Genomic DNA, 15,430 nt, shown 5'->3' with positions numbered 1-15,430 from the left:
TGTACAGCAATTTGTGTAGTGTATGAATGCTGCATGAGTGATAGTAATGGCGTTGTGAGGTTGCTGCATGTGGAGAACTGAAGCTGTGAGTATGTTTACATTTATCACTTTATATCAGTATAAATGAGTTAATCTGATATATGATGTTGTGCATATATGTTATTTTACTGTATACAGTCCAGGTCACATGAATTACACAGCAGTATTTTTGTGGCTGCTGCAACTTTTCATTTTCTGTGACTGAATGGCTGAAACTGGATGATATATAAACAAACGAACCTCAGTCGAGCTTTAGAGAGCTTCATTTAGTATGACAGGGTAAACCTCCTGGTGATGTAAAGCTTGCTCGACTGTGGGCAGTGACAGCAGCGTTCCAGCAGCGTTCCAGCAGCTTTTGAGTCACACAGTCAAACCTGGGCAGAGAGACAACTGTTCCATGCACCTAGTGCTTCAGGCTGGTTGTACTGATGATCTTGGGACCTGAAGTGGCTCCAAGTGATATAGGTACAGATCTTCTTGCTTCAGTCTAATGATCCAGTCAGACTAGGTCTTTTCGTATGGGCAGAGAGAAGTCACCAGCTGTAGGTAATTAGGAGGTCATGCCACAAAGCTGAAGAATATTACTCTTATAAAAACGTTTGTGCTTCACTGATTCTGGTTTCTCCACACCAGGTGAGCCAGTTTGAAATGGGATCCTTGGTTGTGACCAATTCCCGGATCTGCATCAGGTACCTGTGCCCGCTGATCAGACGCCCTCTTAACCACCAGTGTACCCAACAAACACCTAAACGCCTGAATATTCAACAGTACTGCACCAAAAATGACAGAAATCCACCCAACTTCACCCCCAGAGCGAGAACATCGTTCCCGAGGTCGGTGTTCGCCGCAGGTCACGCCAAGCGAACTGCTGAGCTGATGAAGCGGAAGTCTGGGGCAGATCAGGATCAGGATGCCAGTCTGGGCTCAGAGAGGGGCAGAGCTGCTTTGAGAGAGGAGATTCCTGATCACCCGCTGAGCGTGTCTGAGTGGAGGAACCTGAAGGAGAACTCGTCCAAGCAGGAGCGCTTCGAGCTGAAGATGATGGAGAGCATGCTGTCCGTCGGGACCGACATCGACGTCGCCAAATCCCTCCTGAATTTCGTCGCTGTCGAGAGTGGCACCCTGCCCTACGAGCTTCTGCTGAGGTTCCTGACGCTCTGTGTCTCCGGTGGGCATCGCGCCGAGGTCTCGGACGTTTATGACATCATGAGGGGCTGCTACAAGACGCTGGACACCGGGGCGTACAGTCTGCTGGTGAAAGGTCTGAGTCAGACCGAGCGCTGGAGGGAAACCCTCGGCATCCTGGACCAGATCAAGAAAGTCATCACGCCCTCGTCACGTAACTATGGTGACGCTATCTCCGGGGCGTGTCTCCATGGTGACAGGGATACAGCGTGGAGGTTGTATCGTGAGCTGATGGATCAGGGACTGACGGCCAGTCAGGAGACGTGGAGGTGTCTGTTCGAGAGCAGCGATGATCAGCGTGAGGATAAAGACGAGCTCATGTCCGTCCTGAACTACATGAGAGAGAATCAGATTTATCCAGACGAGAGACTGGCCAAAAGTATAAAGACGTGGTTCGAAAGGTAAGAATACGCCCAGAACTCACCCTGAACCGCCCTCAATTACATAAACACGACCAAAATCACCCTCATTTACATAAACACGCCCAAAATCACCCCCATAAAACACACCCCAAATTACCCTCATTTACATAAACACGCCCAAAATCACTCTCATTTACATAAACACGCCCAAACTCACCCTCATTTACATAAAACACGCCCAAAATCACTCTCGTTTACATAAACACGCCCAAAATCACCCTCATTTACATAAAACACGCCCAAAATCACCCTCATTTACATAAAACACACCCCAAATTACCCTCATTTACATAAACACGCCCAAAATCACCCTCATTTACATAAACACGCCCCAAATCACCCTCATTTACATAAACGCGCCCAAAACCACTCTCATTTACATAAACACGCCCAAAATCACCCTCATTTACATAAACGCGCCCAAAATCACCCTCATTTACATAAACACGCCCAAAATCACCCTCATTTACATAAACACGCCCAAAATCACCCTCATTTACATAAAACACGCCCAAAATCACTCTCGTTTACATAAACACGCCCAAAATCACCCTCATTTACATAAACACGCCCCAAATCACCCTCATTTACATAAACGCGCCCAAAACCACTCTCATTTACATAAACACGCCCAAAATCACCCTCATTTACATAAACGCGCCCAAAATCACCCTCATTTACATAAACACGCCCAAAATCACCCTCATTTACATAAACGCGCCCAAAATCACCCTCATTTACATAAAACACGCCCAAAATCACCCTCATTTACATAAACACGCCCAAAATCACCCCCATAAAACACACCCCAAATTACCCTCATTTACATAAACACGCCCAAAATTACCCTCATTTACATAAACACGACCAAAATCACCCTCATTTACATAAACACGCCCAAAATCACCCCCATAAAACACACCCCAAATTACCCTCATTTACATAAACACGCCCAAAATCACTCTCATTTACATAAACACGCCCAAACTCACCCTCATTTACATAAAACACGCCCAAAATCACTCTCGTTTACATAAACACGCCCAAAATCACCCTCATTTACATAAAACACGCCCAAAATCACCCTCATTTACATAAAACACACCCCAAATTACCCTCATTTACATAAACACGCCCAAAATCACCCTCATTTACATAAACACGCCCCAAATCACCCTCATTTACATAAACACGCCCCAAATCACCCTCATTTACATAAACGCGCCCAAAACCACTCTCATTTACATAAACACGCCCAAAATCACCCTCATTTACATAAACGCGCCCAAAATCACCCTCATTTACATAAACACGCCCAAAATCACCCTCATTTACATAAACACGCCCAAAATCACCCTCATTTACATAAAACACGCCCAAAATCACTCTCGTTTACATAAACACGCCCAAAATCACCCTCATTTACATAAACACGCCCCAAATCACCCTCATTTACATAAACGCGCCCAAAACCACTCTCATTTACATAAACACGCCCAAAATCACCCTCATTTACATAAACGCGCCCAAAATCACCCTCATTTACATAAACACGCCCAAAATCACCCTCATTTACATAAACGCGCCCAAAATCACCCTCATTTACATAAAACACGCCCAAAATCACCCTCATTTACATAAACACGCCCAAAAATCACTCTCATTTACATAAACACGCCCAAAATCACCCTCATTTACATAAAACACACCCCAAATTACCCTCATTTACATAAACACGCCCAAAATCACTCTCATTTACATAAACACGCCCAAACTCACCCTCATTTACATAAAACACGCCCAAAATCACTCTCGTTTACATAAACACGCCCAAAATTACCCTCATTTACATAAACACGCCCAAAATCACTCTCATTTACATAAACACGCCCAAACTCACCCTCATTTACATAAAACACGCCCAAAATCACTCTCGTTTACATAAACACGCCCAAAATCACCCTCATTTACATAAAACACGCCCAAAATCACCCTCATTTACATAAAACACACCCCAAATCACCCTCATTTACATAAAACACGCCCAAAATCACTCTCATTTACATAAACACGCCCAAAATCACCCTCATTTACATAAAACACGCCCAAAATCACTCTCATTTACATAAACACGCCCAAAATCACCCTTATGTACATAAACACGCCCTAAATCACCCTCATTTTCATACAACACGCCCTTAATTACCTTTATTTACAAAAACACACCCCAAGCCAACCTGATTTACACAAAACACATGTAAACCAGCACAGACACAAGAAGAACATGCTAAATTTCTTTAATACAGTAAACAGAATGCAGGAATGAAACCACATGATTTCGGGACCCATGTTGCTGTTGAAATGCTGCTGGTCTGATAATATTGCGTTTTATCTCTATACAGTGAACCAGATGAGAAATGGAGAGGAACGTTCTCCTCCGTGGATCTCAGGTGTGTTTTATCCCACTGCAGGTTCTCCTCCTAAATCCTTCATGCCTGGAGAACGTAATACCGTATAAGTGTGGTGTGTGTTGTGGTGCAGAGGAGTGTGTAGGAGTTGTGCTGCAGACCTGGAGTCCATCCGGCTGACGGAGGAGGAATACGCTCAGCTCAAACACAGAGTCGTGCAGGACGTGATCGAGGGCAGAGACGTCTTCAATAAGACCACACCTGAGGTACGTACGCATCACTTCCTTTACCTGCTCATCACCCGCTGCCTCTGGAAGCCTGGAACTCATAGTGTGGCTCTCGTATGCAATGCTGTAGTTGGAGCGGGTGCTAGTCTTGGACTCCTCGGCCAGCGTGGGGGCGGTGCAAGCGGCAGAGTGTAATACCAAGCACTTTATTAGGAACACCTACGTTTATAATTTTTTATAAGCTACGTGTACTATATCAATTAAATCTGTGGGTATACAATTATTGACTGTAGCACATCTACTAACATGAAAAAAACACCTGTAAACAGATGATGTCTTGAGTGGTGGATCATTCTCAGCTCTGCAGTGGTAATAACATGGTAATGACACGGTGTAGCAGGTGCAGCCATGTTGTTGGGATGTATTTCCTTATTAGGAACACGTACCCTATTAGTGGTGGCTGTACGTGGATGGTAGTACAGAGTGTACAGAACCCCAGTCAGTAATTGTATACCCACAAAGGGCATGTACTTGGTAGGTTTAGCTTTGTAAATGGCCAACAAATCTACATATAAATAAATGTGGTCAGAATCATGGCAGATCTGGAGCCAGGGTGCCAAAACCTTACAGGGCAACACACACTCACCCATTAATGTCCTTCTAGGCTAATTCAGGAGGGAATCAATGAAGAGATCGCAGGGAGAACCTGCCAAACTTTTAATAAACGCTGACTAGGGGTGCCACGTCTATAGTGAATTTTATTCCAGCTTGCATTTACAATCCGAGCCACTAGATGGCGCCAACACCAAGTGATTTAAAGCGCACCGCCGATCTTATATTTTTATTTTTGCAAATATTTTGCTCATGTTTCCAAAATCTATGGCTGTTAAGTTATAAATATTATTAATATCATGTCGTTGGTGTTTGTATTATATCATTAATGTAATAAATCATCCAGAACCTGAATTTGGCACCTGAATTTAGCTTCGATGGCATTCAAGGCTAACGTAGCATTCTGTGCTGCTCTGGAATGAAAGTTGCACCATAAAGACTGAATTTAATTAAATAAAGCCTTGTTACCCAAACTTAAATACACCTGTGTTACTCGTAACCCCCCAAAATCTCTCCCCTCGGCCTTCCCTAGTCTGTAAACCTGCTCCTGAGTTCTGTACTTCCGTTCCACATGCTAACTAACCCCGGCGTGTCCGCTGTTTGTGTGCGCATAGCTTTATAATGTTTATTCAGATGGCAGGAAAACCCTGGGTGTGGTGCCAGTCCATCTCAGGGCATCAATCACTCTCTGCCTAGATATTTATGTTAGTATGAGTATTACTGGAATGAGTGTAGCATGTGTAGCAGTGTTGTTGGGATTTTAAGCACCTCAGTTTCAGTGCTAGGAGGAGAGTGGCGGCCCTATGGCGGCCGCCATTTATCGGTTTTGATTGATAAATAGGGTGCAAGGAGGCGAAACAGAGCAACAGATGGGCAACAGTTAGTAGTTGTTTATCTGTGAAGAAGGTGGAGCTTCTAAACTAATCAATGAATAAACGCTTCGTTAGCTTCGTCCTGGCTGATTGGCTACATGAGGCTTGTTTATGTTCAGTCTCTGCTGCTACTGTGTGTGTGTGTGTGTGTGTGTGTGTGTGTGTGTGTGTGTGTGTGTGCTGCAGACAGACGGTCTGTAGATGTAAATAGAACACAGTCCTGCAGACTCGCTGCCTACTACCGCATTTAGCTCTGAGGTAGGGGGTTTCCACCGCGCGCACACACACTCACACACACACACACACACACACACTCACTCACACACACACACACACTGAGCCAGATTTAACAAACAGTCAACACATGATATCACACGGCTGCGCTACAAATCCCACCGCTGCAGGGAACATGAGGCGCGTTGATATTCTCTGCTGCTGCGGCTGCACCAAGAAAGGAAAGAAAAATGTGACACTGTTCACAGCCGAGCAAGCTTCAGTGCCAAAAAAAGGCCCTTGCTTTAAAGTCACTGCTTAACAGCGCTGTTTAAGTTTGTTTCAGGTCACATGGACAAGCAGGTCCAGGGGTTCCTTTCTTGCACAACAGCCTTTAAGCTCAGGGAAATATAAAGCTTGCTTGACTGTGCACAGTGTCACTACGTTCTAGATCAGTTTTAGATCAGGTGGCTCTTTGAGTACATTCGACCGTGTGCTCAGTATATGTTCAGGTTTTGTTCTTGACCTTGTTTAGACGGTTTGTTCTCAGGTACTTTGTGCATGAGTGCAGCCAAACTCGCCCTTTTTATATGAGCGAAACCTTGACCTTCACTCAAAACAACTGGTCATTTTATACGCCATTGTGACATCATCACCTGTTACCCATACAGCTTCGTTTATATATTTTTTTGTCTTTTCTTAAGCCTCCTAGTCTTGTTCTGCCCTCGTCCCAACTTTTTTTGGAATGTGCTTCAGGCATTACGATTATTATCATTTGTAGTTTTGCATTTTGAGAGCGTTACTTCAGCCTTGTAGGACGTGACCCTCATTTACTGGTACGAACACGTGTGTAGGTGCAGAGTACGTGGAACAGTGGTCTCTTCACCAAGGTCGGGAAGGAAATGTGCTCAGTTGATGCGGTGCAATCCAAGAATGACTGGATAAAACCTGGATCTGCTCTGAGCTTGAAGCTGATGGATCACACGTGTCGCTGTTCACAGTCGAACCAGCTTTAAATAAATCACTCTGGACTTAGAGGCTGCTGCAAAAGTAAAAAAAAAACAAAGCTCATGAAGTGCTTGTGTCTTCACATCTTCATAGAGCTTGGGCCTTCCCTAAACTGTTGCTGCAAAGTCTAGAGTGAAGAATAGCGTGCGTCTGAATTCAGTGACGAGAAGTTCGAGTGTTGCTGCACAAAACACAAAGCGGTTTCACATTTCAACCCTGAAAAGCCTCTCAAACGAGTGACCATGGAAAGTCCCTGTCCGCCTCTGTGTGTGTGTGTGTGTGTGTGTGTGTGTGTGTGTGTGTGTGTGTGTGTGTGTGTGTGGCCTCTAACCCCCCAGTGCTGAAACAAAACCACAACAGGACTCCGCCCGCGCTCACACAACCTTCAGAACAGCGACGGCTTTAAAAAGCAAAACAGAAGTGCGTCCGAGGCTCTAAATTAAAATAATTTCTTATACTTATTTTTATCTTTCTTATTTAAAATGCTTCTCTAAAATCTGTCTGTCTGGATTCCCTGAATCTTTTAATAATTATGCACTGTAGAGGGTGAAACCTGAATTAGAAGAACGTCCAGCAATCAGATGTTAAGGATTTAAACATCATTTTAGTCCTGAAATGTCCCTGTTTATAAATTTTTGGAATATCTTAGGAATTATTTGTCCAAAAAACACCTCTGACCCCCTGAGACTGGTGCCAGGATGTTACCAGCAGCTCCTACATGGCATCTTGGTGCCCGGCGTCCATACGATCTTGGAGAAACAACCAGGACTCTGATGTCCAGTTCTGATGCTCGTGTGCACATTGTATGTGCTTTTGAAGCTGGACAGGAGATGCATGGGTACTCTGACTGGTACAGAAGGGTCGGATGCACCGTGTGTGGTGCCTCATTCACATGCAGTTTGATCCACTCTAGATCTTCTAGCTGATCTCACACATGCTCTTCTGACTAAACGGGCACAAATACCCACAGACACACTCCAGAGTCTTAAACGGTTGGATTGGGGAGCTGCTGTTTGATGTTGTGGTAATAATGAGGCACGCAGGGCGGAGTCACTCGCGACCCACGTGACCTTCTCACCCAGAACCCAGATTCTCACATCAGAAGTGAAATCAGCTCAGCGGAGGATTTAAATACCGTAATAAAAACCCCGTCTGTACCAGAGCTCAGGAGGAATTTCCCCCTCCCGAAATCTTCTGCACCCCCCGACACACACACACACTAACACACACACACACACTAACACACACACACACACACACTGGAGCACATTCCTTCACCCCTGTACTGAGCTGCTCTGGTGTTTCTTTCCCTAAATCATACAAGTGCAGATTGAAGCTTGTGGTGTTTATGTTTGGGGTTCAGGGTTCAGTATTTGGTGCTCTCTGCTCTTTTTGGTATCGGGTGTTCTGTGGTGTTCAGTGTTTAGTTTTTGGTATTTATTGTTTGGTGTTTGTAGCTAATAGCTATCAGTGTTTAGTGTTTGTTTTTAGGCTTTTGTGTGTGGTGTAGTGGGTTCAGTGTTTAGAGTTTAGTCATTATTGTTCATTTTTGGTGTTTGTTGGTTAGCTATCGGTGTTTGGTGTTCAGTGTTTATTGTTTAGAGTTTAGTAATTATTGTTTTTGATGTTTTGCATTTAGTTGTAGTTGTTTGTTGGTTATTGGTGTTGAGTGAGTTTAGTTATGTTTGTTCTGTGTTCTGTGTTTTGCATTAGTTATTGGTGTTAAGTTGTGCGTTTAGTATTCAGTAATTAGTGTTTAATATTTAGTGTTTAGTATTGTGTTTTATTAATTAGTGTTCAGTATTTAGTAATTAGTGTTCCGTAATCGGCAATCAGTGTTTATTGTTAAGTGTTCAGTTATCATTGTTCTGTGTTTTGCTTTTAGTTATTGGTGTAGAGTTTAAGTGTGCAGTGTTCAGTAATTGGCGTTCAGTATTTAGTTATTAGTGTTTCATATTTAGTGTTCAGTAATTGGCAATCAGTGTTTATTGTTAATTGTTAAGTGCTTTTAGTTATTGGTGTAGAGTTCAAGTTAAAGTGTGTAGTGTTCAGTAATTGGTGTTTGGTGTTGAGTGTTTAGTTTAGATCAGAGTCTAGTTAGTTATTATTATTCTGTTTGGAGTTTTGCATTTAGTTCTTGGTGTTTGTTTAGCTTCTGATGTTTGGTGTTGAGTGCTCGGTGTTTAGAGTACCAGGATTGGGGTGTTTGGGACGTTTGGTGTTAATGTGTTGTTACAGAGCTGAAAGTGAAGCTTCTCCTGTCAGCGCGTGCAGAAATGAAGTCTGTGCTTTAAATGCACAACACGTGCTTCCTTCTACTCACTGTGGAAGACCAGGCTGATGTGTGTTCAGTGTTCAGTGTGATATCAGGACGCGAGAGTGTTTATTTATGTATTTATTAATGAGTCTGTGTGCAGCGTTCAGGTCAGAACACCCGTAACAAGGAAGTCGCACGGCGGCACATACCGCGGCGTCAGATAACCGGACCCGAGCGCTCGTGTGAAACTCCGCCCGAGGGCGGGGCACGGCTGGCTTCGGTCCAGCTGGAAATTCCCCCGGCGTGTTTGCATTGAGCGTGTTCCTGGAGGAGCTCCAGAAAGCTCTGAAACCAAAACAAAGAAGATACAAAAACCAGGAAGAACATGGTGACCTATAAATATACAGACACTCTGATCCTGGTCAGGGAACAGCTGTGTGTGCTCTCACGTGGTCTTATCGGCCTGGACGTTCTCACAAAGGCACCAGCAGGAGGAAAAACTCCAGACCATTGTTCTGGTGCACAAAGCATGGAATGTCCCTCAAACGTTCTCCGTACACTCCGTGAAGAACCGGCTTTGTTGGACGTTTCTGTCCTGATGTTTCTGGTCTGGTTTCTTCTCAGAGTTTCTTCTGGAAGATCCAAGAGCGATTTAAGACCTGTAGCCATGAAGTTCCAGAAGGTTCTCGCTGATCATGGTTCCTCAAACATCTCAAACTCAATTTAGCAGAATTAAAACTAGAGTTGGAGAGAAGCTGACCATGAGTAGAGTGTTGGTTCTCCTCCCAGAAGGAGCTACAGAAAGGACCAATCAGATCATGAGGATTCCATTTGTCATGACCATTCCAGTCATGACCTGGAGCTGGAAGCTGATTGGTCCAGCTCAGTGGGTGGGCAAAAATAATGGGGCGCTGGCCGATCTAACACTTGTGTATGGACGAGGATGTTCGGCGCTGATCTGAGGCTCATCAGGGGTTCATGTTGGTGCTTCCATAATCCATCATGATAATGATGGTGAACGTTTCAACATTTAACATTCATGTGGGTCCTTTCGGTTCTTCCCAGTTACCAGATTTAGGCGTGAAGAACGCTTTACATGGATGAAGTTCTGTATGAGGTTCCTTAAGGAACCAGAAGACGTCTTTAGGGCTTTTTGAGGGAGCTCCACCATTCCATCATGGTTCTTCAGGGTGTGAGCAGTGTTCCACTTGGTTCTTGTTCCTCGATATTTTGTCCATAATTGTGGTGTTTGAATAATTCCACCAGGTTCTGCTCCAGGTTCTACCAGCAGGTTCCATGTGTTCTGTGTTGTTCCTCCTCTGTACTGGTGTTTACTGGTAGACGTAGTTGGGAATTTTTGATTGTGTCGTGTTTTTCAGGAGCTCGAGAGCTTCAAGAACTTCGCGAAGAACAGAGCTGCGTTCGACGTGGTCATCGACGGTCTGAACGTGGCCAACCTGAACCCCAAGTGCACCAAGTCAGAAACCGTGAGTGTTCCACGTCTCTGTCTTACAAAATCCTTCATCTACACTGATCACAGACCAGCTGGACAGAGCCGGGATTCGAACTCTCAACCTTTTGATTGATAGCTCAGCCCATAAGGCTCCTACTGTTCCTTTTATCTGGGTTATTGAGTAAAGTTTGATGATAAAATGCTGATTAATCCATAAACATCAAACCCACGTCACAATAGTTCCATGATCCTCAGAATCAGAATCAGATCCTGTTCGATTACGATGTGTCCACATATTTATGAATCAGTGCGGACGCTGCACACACACACACACACACACACACACACACACACACACCTCCCCCGCGCCCCCTAACCAAATCTGTCTTTGACTAGCCGGTTATTTCGGGTCGAGTGGTGTTATTCCCCGACTCGAGTGATCCTCAAGATGCAGGTGTAGCCTAGTGGTTACTGGACTAGTGATCCAAAGGTCGCTGGTTCAAGCCCCACCACTGCCAGTCTGCCACTGTTGGGCCCTTGAGCAAGGCCCTTAACCCTCAAATGCTTAGACTGTATACTGTCACAGTACTGTAAGTCGCTCTGGATAAAAAAAGCATGCTGATAATGTAAATGTAATCCAAAGGTCACAGGTTCGAAGCCCACCGTTGGACTCCTGAGCAGGACTGGACACTGGAGTTCTGCATTTTTTATCCAAAGCGACTTACAGTACTGTGACAGTTTACAGTCTAAGCAATTACGAGTTAAGGGCCTCGCTCAAGGGCCCAACAGTGGAACTTGGACTTGGTGGGGCTTGAACCAGTGACCTTTTGATTACTAGTCCAGAACCTTAACCACTAGGCTACAACTCGTCTCGTGGTGCATGGGGGTACAGTCATGCTGGAACAGGGAGGGACCTTCCCCAAACTGTTGCTGTAAAGTCAGATGCATGTGGTTTCCCTTATACGATGATTTAGTACGCGCGTTAGCGACCGCTGTGGCCGAAACTACACACATTCAGAGATTAAAAGGAAAGCAGTGGAAAGCCTAGTAACCAGAAGGTTGCAGGTTCGAGTCCCACCACCACCTCTGGTATTTTCAGTGTTTGTAACGTTAGGACAGAACGTTCAGTCGTAAGGAAACCGGTCCGTCTGGGTTTTGTTTCCCTGTAGGAGAACGTAAAGGTTAAGGTTCACGTTCCGCCAGTCGTGTAGGTGCGCCGGTGCTTTCCACCTCAGCGCGCTTCACTTCCTTATGAGGAATCAGCACGGAGATAAAAGGACGGGGGAAACTCGAACCCGTGTGTGTTCTGCAAAACGCAACCAAACAAGAAAATCAGGAAATGTGAGGAAACGTCGAGTTCTCCGGGCCGGAGACACAAAGGACCGTCCGGATCGGTATCAGTGAAAGGCGCAAAATGTGACATCTTTTCGTCAGACGATGACGGAGTGTGTGTGCTTGACCGGCTTGCCTGCAGTCCACGTCTGTCTCCTATTAAACAAATTCTGTTTTTCCGATTTTCCGAGACGTGTGCGGTACCGAGCGCTTCTTTTCATACGGAGATCCGTATCGCGCTCAGAACAACTGATTATCATCCATTCATTCATTCATCGTCTGTTTTACTGTCCTGTTATCCTGGTCAGGGTCGTGGTGGAAACACCTCGGACAGGTCACCACTCGCACACACACACACACACACACACACACACACAGTGACTGCACGTCTTTGTACTGTGGGAGGAAACCGGAGCTCCCGGAGGAAACCCACACATACACGGGGAGAACATGCAAAACTCGCACTGGAAATCGAACCCAGGACCTTCTCGCTGTAGGGCGACAGTGCTACCCACCGAGCCACCAAACAGCAGCGGTAACACACGTGCACTTCATGGCAAGAAGTATTTTCCACAATCAATTCTTTTAAATAAATCAAATGCTTTGTGGTAACAGTTTGGGGAAGGACCTTTTGTGTTCCATCGTGCACTAAACAAGCTTAATAATAATATTAATAATAATAATAATAATGTATAACAGGTTTGTTATGTAGAACTTAGACCTGAACATTGATTTATAGCTCTGGGATGAACTGAAATGTTGACTGTTGAAAGCCTGTCGAGCAGAGTATAGACTGTTATTGCTGGAATTGGGTGTCCACATACTTTTGGACACCTGAGTAGTGTATCTGTGTACAGCAGTCCGTGAGCAATCAGGCTAGAACGTGGATGAATTGCTATAAAGGTCAGCGGCGGTGGTTTTGGTGGTCATGTGATTTAGCAGTTCAGGTGTGAAACAGTGACATGACATTTTCACGGCCGTGCGTTACTGTAACTAGCGTAATGCTAATCACGGCGACGGGAAGAGACTCGCGTCACGCTCGACGAAATTATGACATTCCACGTTTCCTCAGAGCTAAAAATATCTCGCCGGCGTGTCAGCTCCGCGTTTCCTCCGCCTGTGTAGGGTAAGAAAGAGACACGACTTCCTGTGTAACAGGAAATTCACTAATTCACCCCCCGCCTCCCCGCGGTCCGGGTGCGAGTCAGTAGGTGGGAGATGAAGACGGGGGTGAAAGGTCATGTGTGTTGATTTTATGTACAGATTCATATTTTATTAACACTCCCGTCATGATGTGATTATGAGTGAGAGCGAGATCTCTTACTGGCCCCAGGTACAAAAGGGCATTTTAATGTTCGAAGTGTGAGTTTTAACATCAAAAGTGAGCAATTTAACATTAAAAGTGTGTATTTTAACATTAAAAGTGTGTATTTTAACATCAAAAGTGAGCAATTTAACATTAAAAGTGTATATTTTAACATTAAAAGTGTGTATTTTAACATCAAAAGTGAGCAATTTAACATTAAAAGTGTGTATTTTAACATCAAAAGTGAGCAATTTAACATTAAAAGTGTGTATTTTAACATTAAAAGTGTGTATTTTAACATCAAAAGTGAGCAATTTAACATCAAAAGTGAGCAAAATAACATTAAAAGTGTGTGTTTGCGTGTGTGTGAGTAGTTGTTAGCCGTGGTTTCAGAGCTGGAGCAACAAGGACTGAACATCCTGGTACTGGGCAGAAAGCACATGCTCCACCCGTCCCGAAACTGGGATCGACACCACATGAACCAGATCAAACACAAAGCTCACTGCTTCTTCACCGAGAACATGTGAGTTACACACACACACACACACACACACACACACACACTGTAAAGCACACTCCGCTGGTGGTCACTGTGCTGGTTTTCTGATCTAAGCTCAGAGGATGACCCGTTTCTGCTCTACGCCGCACTGCATTCTGGGAACCACTGTAACTTCGTGAGTCGGGACCTGATGAGGGACCACAAAGCCTGTCTGCCCGACAGCGCCACCAGGCGCCTCTTCTTCAAGTGGCAGCGCGGGCATCAGCTGGTACTCAACAACTACGTTCCCGGAAAGAAGGTTCAATTTCAGGTAGGAACTAAAACACGGATCAGGAAACGAAGCCGGAGCGATTTTATTTCTGTCTTTATAACATTCTGGCTCGGCTTCTGTTTACGATTGATACGATAGTGCAGGGCACTGAGCACAGCATTAAAATAGAGCAATTTAACAACAAAAGTGTGTGTTTTACCATTAAAAGTGAGCAGTTTAACACTAAAAGTGTGTATTTTAACATTAAAAAAAGCAATTAATCAACAAAAGTGTGTGTTCTAACATTGAAAGTGTGTGTTTTACCATTAAAAGTAAGCAATTTAACACTAAAACTATGGGTTTTAACATTAAGTGGGTTCTGTTTCATGTTTTTCAGAGGACGTCGACCTATGATACGATAGTGCAGGGCACTGGGCACAGCTGGCACATCCCCTACGACGAGGACGGAGGAGAGAGAAGCACGTACGAAGTTCCGCAGAGGTGGTTATGTCTCAATAAGGAGCTTTAAGAACTTCTCAGCTCTGTTCATCATGACTGTCAGAATCAATAAAATAATAATTTCACAACAACTGTTCTTCACTCATTTCTGCAGTTTTGTCATAAAAACTAAAAGTATGAACAGATTTACTTCCAATATAAAGTTGCAGTTTGGATTTCCTTGCTGACACTGACAAGAGACAACTGTTCCATGTTTAATGGTGCAGTCAAACTAGCCCTGTTTATATGGGCCTGTTTATAAAGTCACAAGCTGTAGCTAATCAAGCAGTAACATCGAGGTCATTCTATATTACCAAATCTAAAATAAAATACCGTGTTTTTTTAATAAAAGTGGCTACAAAGAGAAGAAATAAAGTAAACGTTCGATTATTATGCTGTGTAACGTTAATGTGCGCATGCGCAGCCTTAGCAACAGCGCTCCACTCCCGTTTTTCTTTTTCTACCCGAATTTGTGCCAAATGCCCGCCTTCTTCACCACGATTGGCTGATCTTGTCACGCTCTACGCAGAGCGGTAGAGAGAACAGAGTGGCGACACTCCCATAGGGAACCGTTGGAAAGGGGGCGGGACATTTTTTCTGCCCAGCTTCCGGGTTGTGGAGCTCTGTATAGTTCCAAACAACCCATAGAGCCCCATTCATTTCCACTACTTATCAAACATTTTTAGCTGTATGTTGCTTTGTTTTAAAAAAATTATGAATTTAATGTCATTAATATACTTAATACTGTTATTGTTTAGCATTTGCTCAGCACTAAATGTTACATGTTTATCTTAATTAATAGGTATAACCCAATTTAGCTTAGTCAGTTAAGCTTAATTAATGACACAC

The 15,430-nt window shown here is 44.2% G+C and overlaps 1 protein-coding gene across 3 annotated transcripts; it reads left to right on the top strand.

Moving 5' to 3' along the window:
- The first annotated feature begins 37 nt into the window (after positions 1-37).
- prorp (protein only RNase P catalytic subunit) lies at positions 38-14,673 on the top strand. 3 transcript variants are annotated; one of them, XM_063007096.1, is made up of 8 exons: positions 38-85; positions 673-1,625; positions 4,049-4,096; positions 4,188-4,320; positions 10,623-10,730; positions 13,709-13,857; positions 13,948-14,143; positions 14,481-14,673. In XM_063007096.1, exons 1-8 carry the CDS (start codon positions 68-70, stop codon positions 14,610-14,612), a joined length of 1,737 nt encoding a protein of 578 aa, XP_062863166.1. In that variant the 5' UTR covers positions 38-67; the 3' UTR covers positions 14,613-14,673. The 3 variants fall into 3 exon arrangements, with proteins under 3 accessions (XP_062863166.1, XP_062863168.1, XP_062863167.1); XM_063007097.1 differs by lacking the exon at positions 38-85 and adding an exon at positions 566-585; XM_063007098.1 differs by lacking the exon at positions 14,481-14,673 and having other exon boundaries at positions 13,953-14,045.
- The last annotated feature ends 757 nt before the right edge of the window (positions 14,674-15,430 follow it).

The sequence above is a fragment of the Trichomycterus rosablanca genome, chromosome 13 (genome assembly GCF_030014385.1).
Source record: "Trichomycterus rosablanca isolate fTriRos1 chromosome 13, fTriRos1.hap1, whole genome shotgun sequence".
Lineage (NCBI taxonomy): Eukaryota > Metazoa > Chordata > Actinopteri > Siluriformes > Trichomycteridae > Trichomycterus > Trichomycterus rosablanca.
Note: the sequence above shows the minus strand (reverse complement) of the source record. Positions and strands in the feature narration are given on the sequence as shown.